An 18,008-nucleotide genomic window follows, 5' to 3' on the forward strand; every position below is an offset into this window, starting at 1 on the left:
AGTACATTATTTTCTTCAGGAATGTAGTAATGTAAAAGTAGTAAAAAATATATAACTGGTAATGTAATGTACAGATACCCCCAAAAACGACTTAAGTAGTACTTTAAAGTATTTCTACTTAAGTACTTTACACCACTGGATGTACCTGTATTTAAAATATAAAAAAATAATTGTGATAAAAATCTATGCAAATTCCCCTTCGTGCATTCGTCACTACCAACACAATTTATTTAATTTGACTTAATATGAACTAAAACTGTCCTAAAACGTATTTGTTGAATGTTTATTTTTGGAATAAAAGTATACTCTTTTGGCGTATTTCAATACCGTAAGCATACTAATAGTTGCTGTGCACTTCTGTTTTTAGCGGAGCTAGTCTAGCCTTCTAGCAGTAGTAGTGCCATGATGAAGTGTGCCCAATAAATAGCTTCATTGTGTCACAACGGGGAATCAAATAGACAGGTTACATTGTATTCCGGGGATCGTTGGTGTTCGAATCATTCTGAGATGTTATGTTTATTTTATTTCGCTGGCAGCTGGGCATTCCACCAACTAGTCAGACGGTGTTTCGTGTTGTGCTGACTGTAAAGAGGACAGTGTGCGTCAGTATTCAAGATGGACACCGCCGAGGAAGGTAGCTAGCAAGCTCGTCAACCCATATCGTTACATTTACGTTACAGTATTGGTTAACTTCCTGTTGTGACACATTTGTTTGGCCCTCAAGGAATCTGTTTTGTGGAAATTTAACAATAACTGTTTCTTTCTGTCGATTCTGCTACCTGCGTGTAGTAGCTAACGTAATCGTCAGTTAGCTATGCTAGTAAGCTAACTAACTTAAGCTACATTCACTCACTCACCACTAGGTCCGAGATATAGCTAACCAACATTCGTGACTGCTAGTTAACATTAGTGGTGCGCTAACTGCACTGCTACACTTTGTTGTTAAATGTCAATTCAATACAATAGTGGCGTAGTGCTTGATGATACAATCAACATCGGTAACTAGCGAACTAACATAATAGCAACATGATAACATTTTTATGTTTGTTTGCAAACCCTCCCAGTATGTGCCACCCACCCATTTCATTAGTACTGTCACTCACTTGATTGGTGTCAGTGACAAGTAAAGCATGTGCACGATTCATTGCTGAATGTAATGTTAATCACAACCCCCAGACTATTTACAAATGAAAGCCCTTACATAAAGAGTATTGAGATCACTGAAATATCTGCAAGGTTGTTATCATGCAAGTTGCACATTACGGTTTCTCATAACAAAGCCTGTCTGATTTTCTGCATACAGAATCAGCATCAGGCCTTTTCCTTTGTTGGTAGAACCCTGTTCTCTGTGATTTTGTCTAATTCGTGTCCTTGTTTTCTGCAGGGGATATATGCCGGGTCTGCCGGTCTGAAGGAACCCCGGACAAGCCACTATATCACCCGTGTGTTTGCACAGGAAGTATAAAATTCATCCACCAAGAATGGTATGTGGTGTTAGCGGTATACTCAAACACAGGGCCAGTGGCATTTCTTTAGAGACAGACTGTGTTCTAGCCAGAGCATGATGCATTCAAGATTGGGATCGAGCCAAGTATTACTAAGGAAAAGTAATACTTAGCCAGAGATGCACTCTGATACTAAACTCAGCAAAAAGAGAAATGTCCTCTCACTCTGTTATTTTCAGCAAACTTAAAAATGTGTAAATATTTGTATGAACATACCAAGATTCAACAACTGAGACATAAACTGATCATGATCAAAAATATCAAAAGTAACAGCATCTGGTGTGGCCACCAGCTGCATTATGTACTGCAGTGCATCTCCTCATGGACTGCACCAGATTTGCCCGTTCTTGCTGTGAGATGTTACCCCACTCTTCCACTAAGGCACCTACAAGTTTCCAGACATTTCTGGGGGGAAAGGCCCTAGCACTCACCCTCCGATACAACAGGCAGACGTGCTCAATGTGATTGAGATCCGGGCTCTTCACTGGCCATGGCAGAACACTGACATTCCTGTCTTGCAGGAAATCACTCACAGAATGAGCAGTATGGCTGGTGACATTGTCATGCTGGAGGGTCATGTCAGGATGAGCCTGCAGGAAGGGTACCACATGAGGAAGGATGATGTCTTCCCTGTAACGCACAGCATTGAGATGGCCTGTAATGACAACAAGCTCAGTCCGATGATGCTGTCGATGACGGACCCTCCACCTCCAAATCGATCCCGCTCCAGAGTACAGGCCTCGGTGTAACGCTCATTCCTTTGACGATAAACGCAAATCCGACCATCACCCCTAGTAAGACAAAACCGTGACTCGTCAGTGAAGATCACTTTTTGCCAGTCCTGTCTGGTCCAGCAACGGTGGGTTTGTGCCCATAGGTGACTTTGTTGCCGGTGATGTCTTGTGAGGACCTGCCTTACAACAGGCCTACAAGCCCTCAGTCCAACCTCTCTCATCCTTTTGTGGATAATCTGAGCACTGATGGAGGGATTGTGCGTTCCTGGTGTGACTCGGGCAGTTGTTGTTGCCATCCTGTACCTGTACCTGTCCCGCAGGTGTGATGTTCGGATGTACCGATCCTGTGCAGGTGTTGTTACACGTGGTCTGCCACTGCGAGGGCAATCAGCTGTCCGATTTGTCTCCCTGTAGCTCCGTCTTAGGCGTCTCACACTACGGACATTGCAATTTATTGCCCTGGCCACATCTGCAGTCCTCATGCCTCCTTGCAGCACGCCTAAGGCATGTTCAAACAGATGAGTAGGGACCCTGGGCATCTTTTTTTTGGTGTTTTTCAGAGTCAGTAGAAAGGCCTCCTTAGTGTCCTAAGTTTTCATAACTGTGACCATAATTGCCTACCGTCTGTAAGCTGTTCTTGTCTTAATGACCGTTCCACAGGTGCATGTTCATTAATTGTTTATGGTTCATTGAACAAGCATGGGAAACTGTGTTTAAACCCTTTACGATGCATATCTGTGAAGTTATTTGGATTTTTACAAATTATCTTTGAAAAAGGGACGTTTCTTTTTTTGCTGAGTTTATATCTCTCCCCGTGCTAGATGTACTGACCTTAGGCATGGTCAATTTATCTTTTGCATTGCTGCACATGTGACACTGCACTTGTATAATCCGTCTATGTGTTTTCACAGCTTGGTACAATGGTTAAAACACAGCAGAAAAGAATACTGCGAGTTATGCAAACACAGATTTGCTTTTACACCAAGTAAGTCATTCAATTTCTTTCTCTGTCTGTCTATGTGCCTTCTGTTTTAACATACTATTCAATTCAGCATTTACTTCTCGTTAGAGTGATGCTGCGAGCTTGTCTGAAGACTCTCGCTGAGTTATTCCGCTGCTCTATCAATTGTTACATACTTCAGAATTAGAGAACTACCGATGCAGATTTCTTTTTGGGGCCGATTCCAATTTTTGGGGGTCAAGAAGGCGGATGGCCGATATTCAAAATCATTAGATTAGAGAATGTTGATGACAAAATGTCCCGGAGACAGTCATGTATGCATTCATGTATCAATTTTTAAATTAAACAATACATATTACTTTGTTTTTACCAAAAGTATCTACATAACAACATAATGGTAATACTTGTAATTCAATGGTAACTCTCTTGATGAACTGGATAAATTAAGATGTCATGGTCCCTCTCACAATACAGGTGAATGCATATGCATTAGGAGTGTGTGCATGTATTGAGCTGGTTTTGGCTGATCAGTGGTCTGTCATCTGTAGCACCATAATCTGTTTGCCTTCCATTTGGGACCTATATTAGCCTACTGATCAGCAACATTTCCTCCAGCATGTCAAGCCTGTATGGAAGGACATAATATTGGCACTGCTGTTAGTTTGAGAATATAAAATAACATATTTTCAATGGAAATGGATCCAACGTAACATCATGATTTGTGACCACGGAAGCTTATGAAACTAGCATTATTATTTTTTTCAGTGAAAGGGAAAACATATATTTTTTTCAGCTGTCAGGATGAAATTAAAAACAACTCAATTGGCTAGTTCAGCTATCTTAACAAGAAATGGCCGGGTTGTAACTTGATCCTACTGCTACGATTGGATAGAGCGAGGGTGTAGCTCCGCTCCCTTTCAAATCTCCTCTCTCTCCATCCCTCATATCACTTGGTTCTGTTTTCTGCTACTATGAGAACTAACTCAATGGCTAGTTGCACATTTAAGGCTTGTTAGCAAATGTCATATCAAACACGGAAAGCAAGGGTAGGAAAAAAATGTGAAATGTCAAGGCACGTTCTTTTTGACTCAAATTGGCCTATAGTTTCAAAATGTCCATAAACATGCAGAAAGATTCTTAAGTAGCTAACCTTATTGCCAATCTTTTATTTACAGTGCCTTGCGAAAGTATTTCGGCCCCCTTGAACTTTGCGACCTTTTGCCACATTTCAGGCTTCAAACATAAAGATATAAAACTGTATTTTTTTGTGAAGAATCAACAACAAGTGGGACACAATCATGAAGTGGAACGACATTTATTGGATATTTCAAACTTTTTTAACAATGCAACAATGAAAAATGTTATGTTTGGCGTAAAAGCAACACAGCTCATCACCCTAAACACACCATCCCCACTGTCAAACATGGTGGTGGCAGCATCATGGTTTGGGCCTGCTTTTCTTCAGCAGGGACAGGGAAGATGGTTAAAATTGATGGGAAGATGGATGGAGCCAAATACAGGACCATTCTGGAAGAAAACCTGATGGAGTCTGCAAAAGACCTGAGACTGGGACGGAGATTTGTCTTCCAACAAGACAATGATCCAAAACATAAAGCAAAATCTACAATGGAATGGTTCAAAAATAAACATATCCAGGTGTTAGAATGGCCAAGTCAAAGTCCAGACCTGAATCCAATCGAGAATCTGTGGAAAGAACTGAAAACTGCTGTTCACAAATGCTCTCCATCCAACCTCACTGAGCTCGAGCTGTTTTGCAAGGAGGAATGGGAAAAAATTTCAGTCTCTCGATGTGCAAAACTAATAGAGACATACCCCAAGCGACTTACAGCTGTAATCGCAGCAAAAGGTGGCGCTACAAAGTATTAACTTAAGGGGGCTGAATAATTTTGCACGCCCAATTTTTCAGTTTTTGATTTGTTAAAAAAGTTTGAAATATCCAATAAATGTCGTTCCACTTCATGATTGTGTCCCACTTGTTGTTGATTCTTCACAAAAAAATACAGTTTTATATCTTTATGTTTGAAGCCTGAAATGTGGCAAAAGGTCGCAAAGTTCAAGGGGGCCGAATACTTTCGCAAGGCACTGTAGGTATTTTAAAACACTTCATTCTATCCCTTTTATGACAATCATCTAATCCGACTATCAACTGTCAATTTATGGATACGATTTCGGCTGGTCAGATCAGGACACCAGTAAATAGCTAATGTTAGCTAACTATGTTGGTTATTACCGCCTATCTGATATCTTAGCACCATGTTTATCTAGCTAACACCACAGATAAAAGGGTTAGTTATCGTAACCTTTGCTAACATGTCGCATAGCTATCTGCTTAGCTAGCTTGCTTATTGCATGCATGGCCAGGCACGTTGACACAATCCCTTATTATTAGTAAATTCACTAAACTAATATTTGCAACAGGAGTTTGATTTTGGTCACTGTCAATTTATCCATTTCTCAATACTGCACCTTTCTGTTGGAGAATGAGCTAGCTTTCTGCTGATTATTTTTTTCAGATAGATTTTCCTCAGCATTGTGCCGTGCTCATGGCTCAGACGGTGTGGTTGCTAGCATAGCAGCAGCTTATATCGGTCCGATATATCGGCTCGGATGATTATCGGTCGTTCTCTAGTCTGAATCTGCTATCATTGAAGTCGTTTGTGGTTGTGCGTTGTACAAAACAAAGTTGTCAGCAATTGGATCGTCTAACCAATCAGAGTATCAAAGACAAAGAATTTTCAAAACTTTACCCATGTGTGTTCTGGCTTTGGGAGGGAGTCAAATCCAGACTCATTGTGGCGAAGAAATGTTTGCAGGCGTGTCGTTGTGGTGGAAACAATGAGTCTGGGTAGCCAGGCAAGCTGTGAGCTGCCCAGGGTCGTTATCATACAGTAAAGGTCTAGGGGACAGACACACAGCCCTGTTTAAACTAATCCATTTCTCTGGAAGTGTGGCTCAAGCTAATGTGCATGCAGCAGCCTGCTCTTACTGGAGTCTGTCTGCCATCTTCATTCACATAGTGAGTGATTTAGCAAGAGATTAGCATACGACTTGTGTTTTGAGATTATTAATATCTTGTTTTTTGAAATATTTTTTGCATGGTTTTCTCAGATGATTAGATTGTTTATCCTTGTCCTTTAGACAGTCTGTCATGATACCAATAGAAAATGGTACGTTTTCTGACCAGGCAACAGCTGACAAATCTCAGGATAACCTCTAATCTGATCCAATGCAAGCTTTTGTTAGTTCAGAATGGACCAGTAAAGGAGTGTTGGCATTTGAGGATGTGAAAATGAAGTAGCCTATTTGATCCTTTCTTTCCTCTGTTCTTTTCCAGTCTATTCTCCAGACATGCCTTCCCGGCTGCCTGTCCAGGACATATTTGCGGGGTTGCTGACGAGTGTAGGCACAGCTATTAGATACTGGTTTCACTACACACTAGTGGCTTTTGCTTGGCTGGGAGTGGTTCCTCTCACAGCATGTAAGTACAAACGTCCTAAAACAGACTGGTGGTACATGTTGTTCAGTAGGTTATCCATTGTTAGCCCTTTGTAACTGTTGCCCGACTGTCTTATTCCTGCAGGTCGCATCTACAAGTGTCTGTTTACCGGCTCTGTGAGCTCACTCCTCACCCTGCCATTAGATATGCTTTCTACGTAAGTTTTTCCTTTTTCTTCTTCTCCCAGACCTGTACAAAACTTTACTCTGTAAAAACATGAACAAATGTTGTTTTGTCATTTAGCAGATAACATTCGGACTCATCGTTAGACAATTGTCATGTCCCTTCATCCACAGGGAGAACTTGCTGGCGGACTGCTTGCAGGGTTGTTTCGTGGTGACGTGTACACTCTGCGCCTTCATCAGTCTGGTGTGGCTGCGGGAGCAGATTGTTCACGGTGGCGCCCCCCAGTGGCTGGAGCAGAATCAGCAGCAGCCTCAACATGCACCAGCTCCACAACCTAATGAGGTAGCCAAAAATCCCACTGTCAAGTGACTCTTTTTAAAGATATACTTCTCCTTAATGCAACCGCTGTGTCAGATTTAAAAAAAGCTTTACGGAAAAAGCACACCATGCAATAATCTGAGTACATCGCTCGGAGACCAAAACAAGCTATGTTGTGGAGTCAACAGACATCAGAAATAGCAGAAATAGCATATTCACTTACCTTTTATCTTCATCAGAATGCACTCCCAGGAATCTGTTCCACATTAAATGTTTTTTGTTCGATCCCGATAAAGTCCATTTATGTCCAAATACCTCCTTTTTGTTTGCGCGTTTAGTTCACAAATCCAAATTCACAAGGGGCAGGCACTTAAGTTCAGACGACAGTTCCATTACAGTTCATGGAAACATGTCAAACGATCTATAGAATCAATCTTTAGGATGTTTTTATCATAAATCTTCAATAATATTCCAACTGGACAATTTCTTTGTCTTTAGAAAGGAAAAGGAACGTAGCTACCTCTCACAGGTGCACGCGAGACTGAGCTCATGGCATTGTGCCAGACCCCTTAGTCAAACAGCTCTTATTCTCTCCCCCTTCACAGTAAAAGCCTGAAACAAGGTTCTAAAGACTGTTGACATCTAGTGGAAGCCTTAGGAAGTGCAATCAGACCAAATTTCCACTGTATATTGGATAGGCAAAGACAGGTTTTTGCCTGCCATATGAGTTCTGTTATACTCAAAGACATCATTCAAACAGTTTTAGAAACTTCAGAGTATTTTCTATCCAAATCTACTAATAATATGCGTATCTTAGCTTCTGTGCCTGAGTAGCAGGTAGTTTACTCTGGGTACCTTATTCATCCAAGCTACTCAATACTGCCCCCCAGCCATAAGAAGTTAACATAATGATATAATAATCGTAGCATTAATTTAGTGCAACTTCATAAGTTGAGTGTTTTGAAGCACTCAATACACTTTTTCTTAACCACCTATTCTAATGTTTTGGAGCTACCTGCCCCCACCTTCATGTCCAATGTCCTTTCCCTATCAGCAGGCCCCTGCCCCTGGGCAGGGGGCAGCTGAAAACCAGCCTGCTGCAGCTGAGCTCCCGGCGGACAATGGTCCAGCGGCTGAGGTCCCCGACATCCAGATGGACCCGGCAGAGGATATGGAGCTGGAGGACGAGGCTGGGGCTGAGGATGTAGCGGATGCCAACAATGGAGCACAAGGTACAAACCTCAGCATGGAAAGGTTCTAGCCTGGTCACAGTTATGTTGTGCTTTTGCCAACACCATTGCTCATTGTCAGTGACTAGGAATTGGTTTAATAGCACAAACAGACTGACACTTGTGCTATAAAGGTCCAAGATGCTAAGCTAATACAGCCTTATTCAAAGGCTTATTAAGGATGTTGCATTTGCATTTAACAGTATTCAACATCATATTCTCTATATTTGATCATTTTTCACAGACTTTTATCTGTTGGCGATATCTGTTTGTTTGTCAAAGTATGTTCCACCGTTGGTGTCAGTGAGTGAAGTGATGCTTTTGTCTTTGTAGATGACATGAATTGGAATGCCCTGGAATGGGATCGGGCAGCAGAGGAGCTAACATGGGAGAGAGTGAGTCTGGCTTAGAATTCCCTCAGGCCTATTTGTGTTATACCCATTGGTCATTGTGTCTTTGAAAATTAGAGTGAATTATTATTTTATTTTTTTAAATCACAGATGCTCGGTCTTGATGGCTCCTTGGTTTTCCTGGTAAGTAGCTCATTTTTGGAGGGGGAAAAATAGCATTTGAAGTTTTCCCATGTTTGATGAAATAGCACACCCTTTTGAGAAAGCCTTCAGTTTGTGTTCTTCCTTTTTTAGGAGCATGTCTTCTGGGTGGTCTCACTAAACACACTCTTCATTCTGGTGTTCGGTATGTATCATTAAACTAATATTAAGAGAATGTGCAATTGATGAATAAACAATATAAATATTCAAACACCTGACTTAAATTGTTAATTATTTTCAGCTTTCTGCCCGTATCATATTGGTCATTTCACAGTTGTGGGACTTGGCTTTGAGAGAAATGTAAGTATCAGCTTAAATTAAAGGTTTAGATTTTCTCTCACACGTGTAACCATATAGATTTTATTTTAAATCTATATGAATTGATTTTGTGAAGTTTGTTTTGGAATCTGAATGACTCATTCCATGGAGCGCAGAATGAAGAAAATCTGATTATTTTGATTGTCCACCTGACTGTGCTGCTGCTCCAGTTTCAACTGTTCTGCCTTATTATTATTCGACCATGCTGGTCATTTATGAACATTTTAACATCTTGACCATGTTCTGTTATAATCTCCACCCGGCACATCCAGAAGAGGACTGGCCACCCCTCATAGCCTGGTTTCTTCCTAGGTTTTGGCCTTTCTAGGGAGTTTTTCCTAGCCACCGTGCTTCTACACCTGCATTGCTTGCTGTTTGGGGTTTTAGGCTGGGTTTCTGTACAGCACTTTGAGATATCAGCTGATGTACGAAGGGCTATATAAATAAATTTGATTTGATTTGTAATTTCCTGTTGCAGGTGCGGGCTTCCCATTTTGAAGGCCTCATCACCACCATCGTGGGCTACATCCTCCTGGCCATGCTATTAATACTGTGCCATGTATCCTCTGGTGTCTTTCACACAAGTGTTCTAGCCCAGTTTCAGTCTGTAATAGACATGTACTACCTGTGTTGTACAGTATGTATTCGTGTGTCTTCCTTAACAAAAATACCAGGGATTGGCAGCGCTGGTGAGATTTCAAAGATCCAGACACCTTTTAGGAGTGTGCTACATTGTTGTCAAGGTATCTAAAACGATGCTAATGATTTCTCCCATGATTGGGAATGCAAAGCTGGACTGGTATATGGCTTTTTTGTTTCTTATGGACTCAGAACTATATACATATAGAATATCGTGTTTGTCGTCCATATGTTCTGAACTGTTACATAGCAATCGGGATTACATTCCAATCTGCCTTCTATTGCCACAAAATAAATACCAGTTATTATAACTATTGATATTATGATTAACTAGGTATCCCTGCTGGTAGTCGTGGAGATCGGTGTATTCCCTCTCATCTGTGGCTGGTGGCTCGACATCTGCTCACTGGTAAGCCAACTATGTTCTTCTGCTTCAATGATTCCTACTTTCGAAATAATAATTGATAAATCACTTAGAAACCAAGTTGTTTTCTGTGTTGCAGGAGATGTTTGATGCCTCTCTGAAGGACAGGGAGCTGAGTTTTGACTCTGCTCCCGGCACCACCATGTTTCTCCACTGGCTTGTAGGGATGGTCTACGTCTTCTACTTTGCCTCGTTCATCCTCTTACTGCGAGAGGTGAGACGGTATTCTCTCATACCTTCATAGCTGTCATTTGCCATGATATTTCTGCTGTAGAATTATTCTATATAAATATATATCTCTCCCCATGGCTGATCTGTTTCAAATTTTCGATCTAGGTGCTGAGACCCGGTGTTTTATGGTTTCTCAGAAACCTGAACGATCCTGATTTTAATCCTGTTCAAGAAATGATTCACCTGCCAATATACAGACATCTCAGAAGATTCATTTTATCGGTGGTGAGTCGCAGTCGCAACTCATTTTTTTTCTTGTTTAATGTTAAATGCCATATGTGGGTGTCTGGACAGGACATGTACAGAACCAGTAACACTGGGTTTCTCCTGTCTTTCTCCACAGGTGGTGTTTGGCTCCATAGTTTTGCTAATGTTGTGGCTTCCCATAAGGACAATCAAACTCATCCTCCCAGCCTTCCTCCCATACAATGTTATGCTGTACAGGTACGTCTAGGGGCCTAGAATGACTTGACTTAAGATCCTGGCTCATAGTAATGTAATAAAGCTGTTATGGCCCAAGACTCCCATTTTGCATTTTGCATGCCTCTTTAGTAATAAAAAAAAAGCCTCTTCAGTAACTAACATACCCCTCTAATGTACTGTTGTGAGTGATGGTAATGTTGATTGGATGATGTGTTGACGGTCTCCATCTCCCAGTGATGCTCCAGTCAGTGAGCTGTCTCTAGAGCTGCTGCTGCTGCAGGTGGTTCTGCCTGCGCTGCTGGAACAGGGTCACACACGCCAGTGGCTCAAAGACCTGGTCAGAGCCTGGACCGTCACCGCCGGATACCTGCTGTGAGTGTCACACACAAACAACACACTGTAGACTGTGTGTGTGCGGTTTATCATTTACATTGGAAATCATTATTCTACTGTGATATTGTTAATGCAGGCTCTCATTGTTCTCCCATAAAACCAAGGTAAAGACCCTGAATTTAGGTGTTATAGACTGACACACATCCTTTGTCTCATCTCAGAAAGCCTCATGTTAACAGTGCTGTCATTGCCACAGAGACCTCCACTCGTACCTGTTGGGTGACCAGGAGGAGAATGACGATGATGCAGACCAGCAGGCCAATAACAACCAGCAGAGGAGGAATAACAACAACGCCATCCCTGAGGGACTGCACGCTGCCCACCAGGCTATCCTCCAGCAGGGAGGCCCTGTGGGTGTCCAGCCCTACCACCGGCCCATGAAGTTCACCTTTAGGGTGAGACATGACTATCACTCTCACCTTTTTATCATACAGCGCATTTGGAATGTATTCAGACCCCTCTTTGTTACATTACTGCCTTATTCTAAAATTGATTTTCCCTCATCAATCTAAACACAATACCCCAAATGACAAAGCGAAAACAGGTTTTTAGAAATGTTTGCAAGTAGTTTACATAAGTATTCAGAACCTTTGCTATGAGACTCGAAATTGAGCTCAGGGGCATCCTGTTTCCATTGATCATCATTGAGCTGTTTCTACAACTTGCAAGTCCACCTGTGGTATATTCAATTGATTGGACATGATTTGGAAAGGCACACACCTGTCTGTATAAGGTCCCGAAGTTGACAGTGCATGTCAGAATACAAACCAAGCCAAGAGGTCGAAGGGATTTTCCATAGAGCTCCAAAACAGGATTGTGTCGGCACAGTCGGCTCAGTAAAAGGCACATGACGGCCTACTTGGAGTTTGCCAAAAGGCACCTAAAGGACTCTGACTATGAGAAACAAGATTCTCCTTCTGGTCTGAGGAAACCATGATTGAACTCTTTGTCCTAAATGCCAAGCGTCACATCTGAAGGAAACCTGGCACTATCCCTACTGTGAAGCATGGTGGTGGCATCATGCTGTGGGGATGTTTTTCAGCGGCAGGGACTGGGAGACTAGTCAGGATCGAGAGAAAGATGTACAAAGATATTCTTGATGAAAACCTGCTTCAGAGCACTCAGGACCTCAGACTGGGGGCAAAGGTTCACCTTCCAACAGGACAATGACCCTAAGCACACAGCCAAGACAACTCAGGAGTGGCTTCGGGACAAGTCTCTGAATGTCCTTGATGGGCCCAGCCAGAGCCCGGACTTGAACTCGATCGAACATCTCTGGAGACACTTGAACATAGCTGCGCAGCAACGCTCCCCACCCAAGCTTACAGAGCTTGAGAGGATCTGCAGAGAAGATTGGGAGAAACTCTCCAATACAGGTGTCAAGCTTGAAGCGTCATACCCAAGAAAACTTGAGGGTGTGATTGCTCGCAAAGGCTCTTAAACAAAGTACTGAGTGAAGGATCTGAGTACTTATATAAATGTCTTGGCTTTGTCATGATAGGGTAGTGTGTAGATTGACAGGGGGGGGGGGTCCATTTTAGAATAAGACTAACGTAACTGTGGAAAAAGTCAAGTGGTCTGATGACGATCACTCTCTCCTGCAGCAGTAGACTCTTCACTTGTTTCCTCTAAGCCATCGTTGTCTTCTTTCTCAGAGCATGATAATGTAGTGTACTCTTGTTTTTCTAGATTGTGCTCCTGATCGTGTTCATGTGTGTGACACTGCTGGTGGCCAGTCTGGCGTGCCTTACGTTGCCAGGTGAGTTTTCTGTATAGTCCACACAACCCACTCAGTCACTCACTGAATTACACTATCCACTCCACTGTCTTCCTCTTTCACCTACTGTCTCCCTGTCTCAACCCCTCCGCCCCCTGCTACAGTATTCACCGGCCGGTACCTGATGTCCTTCTGGACGGGCAGTGCTAAGATCCACGAGCTGTACACGGCAGCGTGCGGCCTATACGTGTGCTGGCTGTCTATCAGGGTCATCACCGTGCTGCTGTCCTGGATGCCCCAGGGCAGGAGGGCCATTCTACTCAAGGTCCAGGAGTGGACCCTCATGGTAATGCTCTGCAACACGGTAATGACAAGCAACACCCACCGCCCACATCTGTCATGAGTGAATTGGTCTTCATAACTATTTTTGTTTTTCCCCACGTACTGAATTAGAAGGAGAATTATGTGATTTTTTATACAACAAAATCTAGTGTGGGAAGATGGTTTAAAACCGATATATTGACATGTAAAGACCCATAGAGAGATTTAAGTACTGTATGTTTATGCTGTTTCTATTACACTGTGCTTTATGTTAGTTTGCAAGGGCTCACCTCCTTTGTGAGTGCATGGCTCTGGGTGATGAATGTCCTCCTCATAGGCTGAACCAGAATACAAATTCAAGATGGCTCAGTAAAATGACACCCACTAGGTGTGTAGGAGAGGCCTGTGTTTCTAGCCCTCTGTGTTGCCTTGTACTGCACTGTAGATCCTGAAGACCGTGGTCGTAGCTGTGTTGCTGGCTGGCGCCATCCCTCTCCTGCTGGGCTTGCTGTTTGAGATGGTCATAGTAGCCCCTCTCAGGGTGCCGCTGGACCAGACACCACTCTTCTACCCCTGGCAGGTACTGTAAGGACCACTCATCTAACACCAGTGTCCATATACCGTTATGGGATTGTAGTACATTAGATGAAAATGGGACTCTTAATATTTTAAACTGCACCTAAAACATGTATGATGCTGTCGTTAGATTGCCTCAATTGGATAACAGAACAAGAGGCAACTACAGCCAACACTACTGTTTTGTGCTGTGTTTCAGGACTGGGCTCTCGGAGTGCTCCATGCCAAAATCATTGCCGCCATTACTCTGATGGGTCCCCAGTGGTGGCTGAAAACAGTGATCGAGCAGGTCAGTCCCACAAGATTGCATTTTACTATGATTATTATCACCTTAATTACTCTGAAGATGCCATTCATGATATAGCTCAGATTCATGTTGAATACGTGTTGGCATCATTTTGACTTCCTTGTGTTTTCTCTTGTAGGTGTACGCTAATGGAATTCGCAACATTGATCTCCATTTCATCATCCGTAAGCTGGCTGCTCCGGTTATCTGTGTGCTGCTGGTGTCTCTCTGTGTGCCCTATGTCATCTCTGCTGGCATCGTCCCCATCATAGCTCAGTATTCCCCAGGTACGGCAAATATCAGTTGATGAAAGTGGAATTCGTGATTTCAGGTGTGTGAGAGAGAGAGAGCGCTGTTATAAGTGAGCCAGTTAAAGGGATGATCGATCCTCTGATTGCTCTCTCTGCAGGAGTTACCATGGAGATGCAGAATTTGGTGCAGAGGAGAATCTACCCGTTCCTGCTCATGGTCGTCATGCTGCTGGGAATCCTCTCCTTCCAAATCCGTCAATTTAAGCGCCTTTACGAACACATTAAGAATGACAAGTGAGCACCATGACATTAAGCTCAGCACAACCACACTTATGACTTCTACTTATTGCCAATGCTGACCTGACAAAATGTCTTCCGGATGTCTGACTGTCATCACAAAGTCTCCATGGGGTGGCAGGGTAGCCTAGTGGTTAGAGCGTTGGACTATTAACCGTAAGGTTGCAAGTTCAAATCCCCGAGCTGACAAGGTACAAATCTGTCGTTCTGCCCCTGAACAAGGCAGTTAACCCACTGTTCCTAGGCCGTCATTGAAAATAAGAATTTGTTCTTAACTGACTTGACTAGTTAAATAAAGGTAGAAAAATAAAAATTACAAATTTAAATTAATTAAATTACAATGGACCACCATAGTTGCCAGTAAAATCATAAAGTCTCCAAGCCTCTGAGGATGTACTTGTTGGCATTTTTACACTTTTGTAGCCAGTATCCTTTCATGGCATGGTATTTCTCTCTGAAACTGTCTTTTTCTTTCCCAGGTACCTGGTTGGACAGAGACTGGTGAACTATGAACGCAAGGCGGCAGGCAGAAGCAGTACAGCCACACACAGCAGCTCTTCCCAGGAGTAGGATCTGAGAACAGCCTCTAGCTGTGTAGCCTCTCTCCTCCACCGCCTCCCTTTTGATGTTTCTTCACATTCATGACTCAAGCACTCGCCTCTCACCATGCCTTATTTCACTCCTTGCTCTCAAGCACAGCTGGAGAAAGGAGTACGTATTACTAAATAGATTAAAAGGCTAAATTACCTTGAAAACCAACCAACATGGATTCAAAAAAGAATGTTTCATCTTTGTACATCTTGAAAAAAAATACATGTATTTTGTTAATTAAATCTAGATGTCAGGTTATTATTTTCCTGTTGTTAGGTCTAGATGCATTCCTGTTGTTAGGCCTGGATGGACTACTACATTATTTGGCCAGGAGGAGGCAGAGTCCTGAGAGGCCTCTGTACAGCTCTATGGGGTAATCCCATTGGAACACATGACGGAGGCTCCGCTTTAGAGGAGTGATGAGCGTGAGACAAGGCAGAAGAACTTTGGGATCAGTTTTTGTAGTTTTTATTTATTAGTTTGGATTTTCCTTTTAAGGGGTTTAGTATTACAGTGTGTGGGTGAGCGGTTGCAAGAAAGACAAGTTCCTATTGGAATGGGTGATTTACTCTTTCTGCAGCAGGGTTCAAAGCCAGGTAATACAGATTCATGCATTTCGGTTCACTGTCTGACTGACTGGCCACAGAGGAGCTGTTGAGTGTTTCAGGCTTCCCTGAATAGCTTTATACTGGCTTGATGGTCTCCTGTCTCAGGCTGGAGTTATTAATGAAATCCCAGCTAGCCAGCTATTTGTATCATGTAGCTCCAATATTTGGTTTCATTTGAGAGAACCCTGAAAGGCAGTCTGCTTTTTAGTTAGTTACAAGATTGTAACTGTGCTCATGACATCTGTGTAATTTCTGCTCTACATTTCTTGCTACGCCTGTTGTACAGAGTAACATAGGTTGTTACATATGCATGAATATCAGTCTGTTGCACTTAAGCTTTAACATAGTGGCAGTCATTCATTAACCTTTTTAGTGAAATCAAGTCAGTATTTCAATGTGGTGGTAATGACACTACAATACAATGAAATATGATTTGCTTGACAGGAGTTTTGGATCAGGTTTGACACTTCTTTTTTTGTGTTAATGAGATTGGTACAATGTTTGTAAATAAAGCATTTCTATGGTTATGGATTGTTTACCATGGCAACAAAACCTATTTTCTTCTTTTCAATGTGTAAAATTGGCTGTGTCAGTTGCAGGTTTAAGACTGGATTTCTGACTGTTTTAGAGGGTATTAAATGCTGAGATTCTATGTGACCATATAGTATCTTAACTTTACAAAACTGGGTACTGTCGTTAGCCTGTTATCCGGACCAATTTTTTTTTCTTCTGCAAATTCCCTATTTTTATATGTGCGTATAGTGTTTAATTGTGTAGGTCTTTTGTGTGCTTCGTGTTGTTTTTCTGAGTGGTTAAGTGTGTATTGGTCATCTTAATAAATGGCTGCTTTCTTTCCTCACAGAATGTCACCTTGACCTGTTTGTCATATTCACAAGTTTCAGTTAAATTGGACTCTGGAGAGATCACAGTCCGGGAATTGAATAGAAAAACGCAATGGACGTGAATAGCATAAAATACATCCTCTTGTGTTGTATCATGAAAGTAAGCCTTGCTCAATCACCTCTCCCTATAGCATGTGTGGTTGATGGGGAGACATTGGTTATATAACAAATCCCTACAGTACATGTGAGAATACATATTTTTATTTTATTAAAAATAACATTGTACGTTACTTGTGATAGGGAATTTTGGCGATGTGGAAATTTGATCCTCCAATGAGGAGCTACTTTTCACCTCTCACCACTTCTCCCTTTTCCCTTAATAATGGCAGCAGTGGGTTCAGAACAGACCGTGATACTGTCATTTCATAGCCAATAACATAATCACACCTGATAGCAGCTGTATATCTACATTAATGCTGAATAATGCTAAGTTAATGGCACTCAAAACAAGTTTATCCTATAGAGAGATCCTGGTTGGCTAGTTCGTAAACCCTTAACCCTGATTGTCAAACTGTCTTGTCATTTTAACCAATTGATTACCATCCCATATCTTCCAAGACATGTATGGCATGTTATTGTAGGCTGTGAAAACTAATGGTATGACATTTCAATCAACAGGTGTATAGAGCTCAAGTATGGAAATACAGTGAACTCCAAAAGTATTGGGACAGTGACACATTTTTTGTTGTTTTGGTTCTGTACTCCTGCACTTCATATTTGAATTGACTACGAGGTTAAAGTGCAGACTGGCACTTTAATTTGAGGTTATTTTCATCCATATCGGGTGAACCACTTAGAAATTAGGACCATTTTATGGAATCAAAAGTCTTGGGACAAATTGACTTATGTGTATTAAAACAGTCAAACATTAAGTATTTGATCCCATATTCATAGCATGCAATGACTACATCACATTTGTGAATAATGATGAGTGAGAAAGTTAAAGGTATAAATATTATACCCCCCAAAAAAAGCTAACCTCCCCTGTTATTGTAATGGTGAGAGGTTAGCATGTCTTGGGGGTATGATATTTGTGCGTCTGTAACTTTCTCACTCATCATTATTCACGATTCATTCAGGACTATCCATA

General features: G+C 42.0%; 1 protein-coding gene across 4 annotated transcripts; it reads left to right on the forward strand.

The window, feature by feature from the left end:
* The first annotated feature begins 312 nt into the window (after window positions 1–312).
* LOC110530367 (E3 ubiquitin-protein ligase MARCHF6) lies at window positions 313–16,875 on the forward strand. Of its 4 annotated transcripts, none has more exons than XM_021613353.3 (26): window positions 313–634; window positions 1,385–1,484; window positions 3,151–3,224; window positions 6,556–6,699; window positions 6,802–6,874; window positions 7,014–7,185; window positions 8,216–8,393; window positions 8,724–8,785; window positions 8,891–8,923; window positions 9,035–9,086; window positions 9,183–9,241; window positions 9,738–9,818; window positions 9,934–10,002; window positions 10,233–10,307; window positions 10,402–10,536; window positions 10,659–10,778; window positions 10,897–10,997; window positions 11,211–11,348; window positions 11,566–11,764; window positions 13,059–13,128; window positions 13,251–13,450; window positions 13,853–13,987; window positions 14,183–14,272; window positions 14,409–14,556; window positions 14,679–14,814; window positions 15,297–16,875. In XM_021613353.3, the coding sequence occupies exons 1-26, from the start codon at window positions 616–618 to the stop codon at window positions 15,385–15,387; spliced, it is 2,754 nt and encodes a 917-aa protein (XP_021469028.3). In that variant the 5' UTR covers window positions 313–615; the 3' UTR covers window positions 15,388–16,875. The 4 variants fall into 4 exon arrangements, with proteins under 4 accessions (XP_021469028.3, XP_021469030.3, XP_021469029.3 ...); XM_021613355.3 differs by having other exon boundaries at window positions 335–634; window positions 13,251–13,432; XM_021613354.3 differs by having other exon boundaries at window positions 343–634; window positions 8,219–8,393.
* Window positions 16,876–18,008: the final 1,133 nt, after the last annotated feature.

The sequence above is a fragment of the Oncorhynchus mykiss genome, chromosome 8 (genome assembly GCF_057628025.1).
Source record: "Oncorhynchus mykiss isolate SJ-2025 chromosome 8, ASM5762802v1, whole genome shotgun sequence".
Taxonomy (NCBI): domain Eukaryota; kingdom Metazoa; phylum Chordata; class Actinopteri; order Salmoniformes; family Salmonidae; genus Oncorhynchus; species Oncorhynchus mykiss.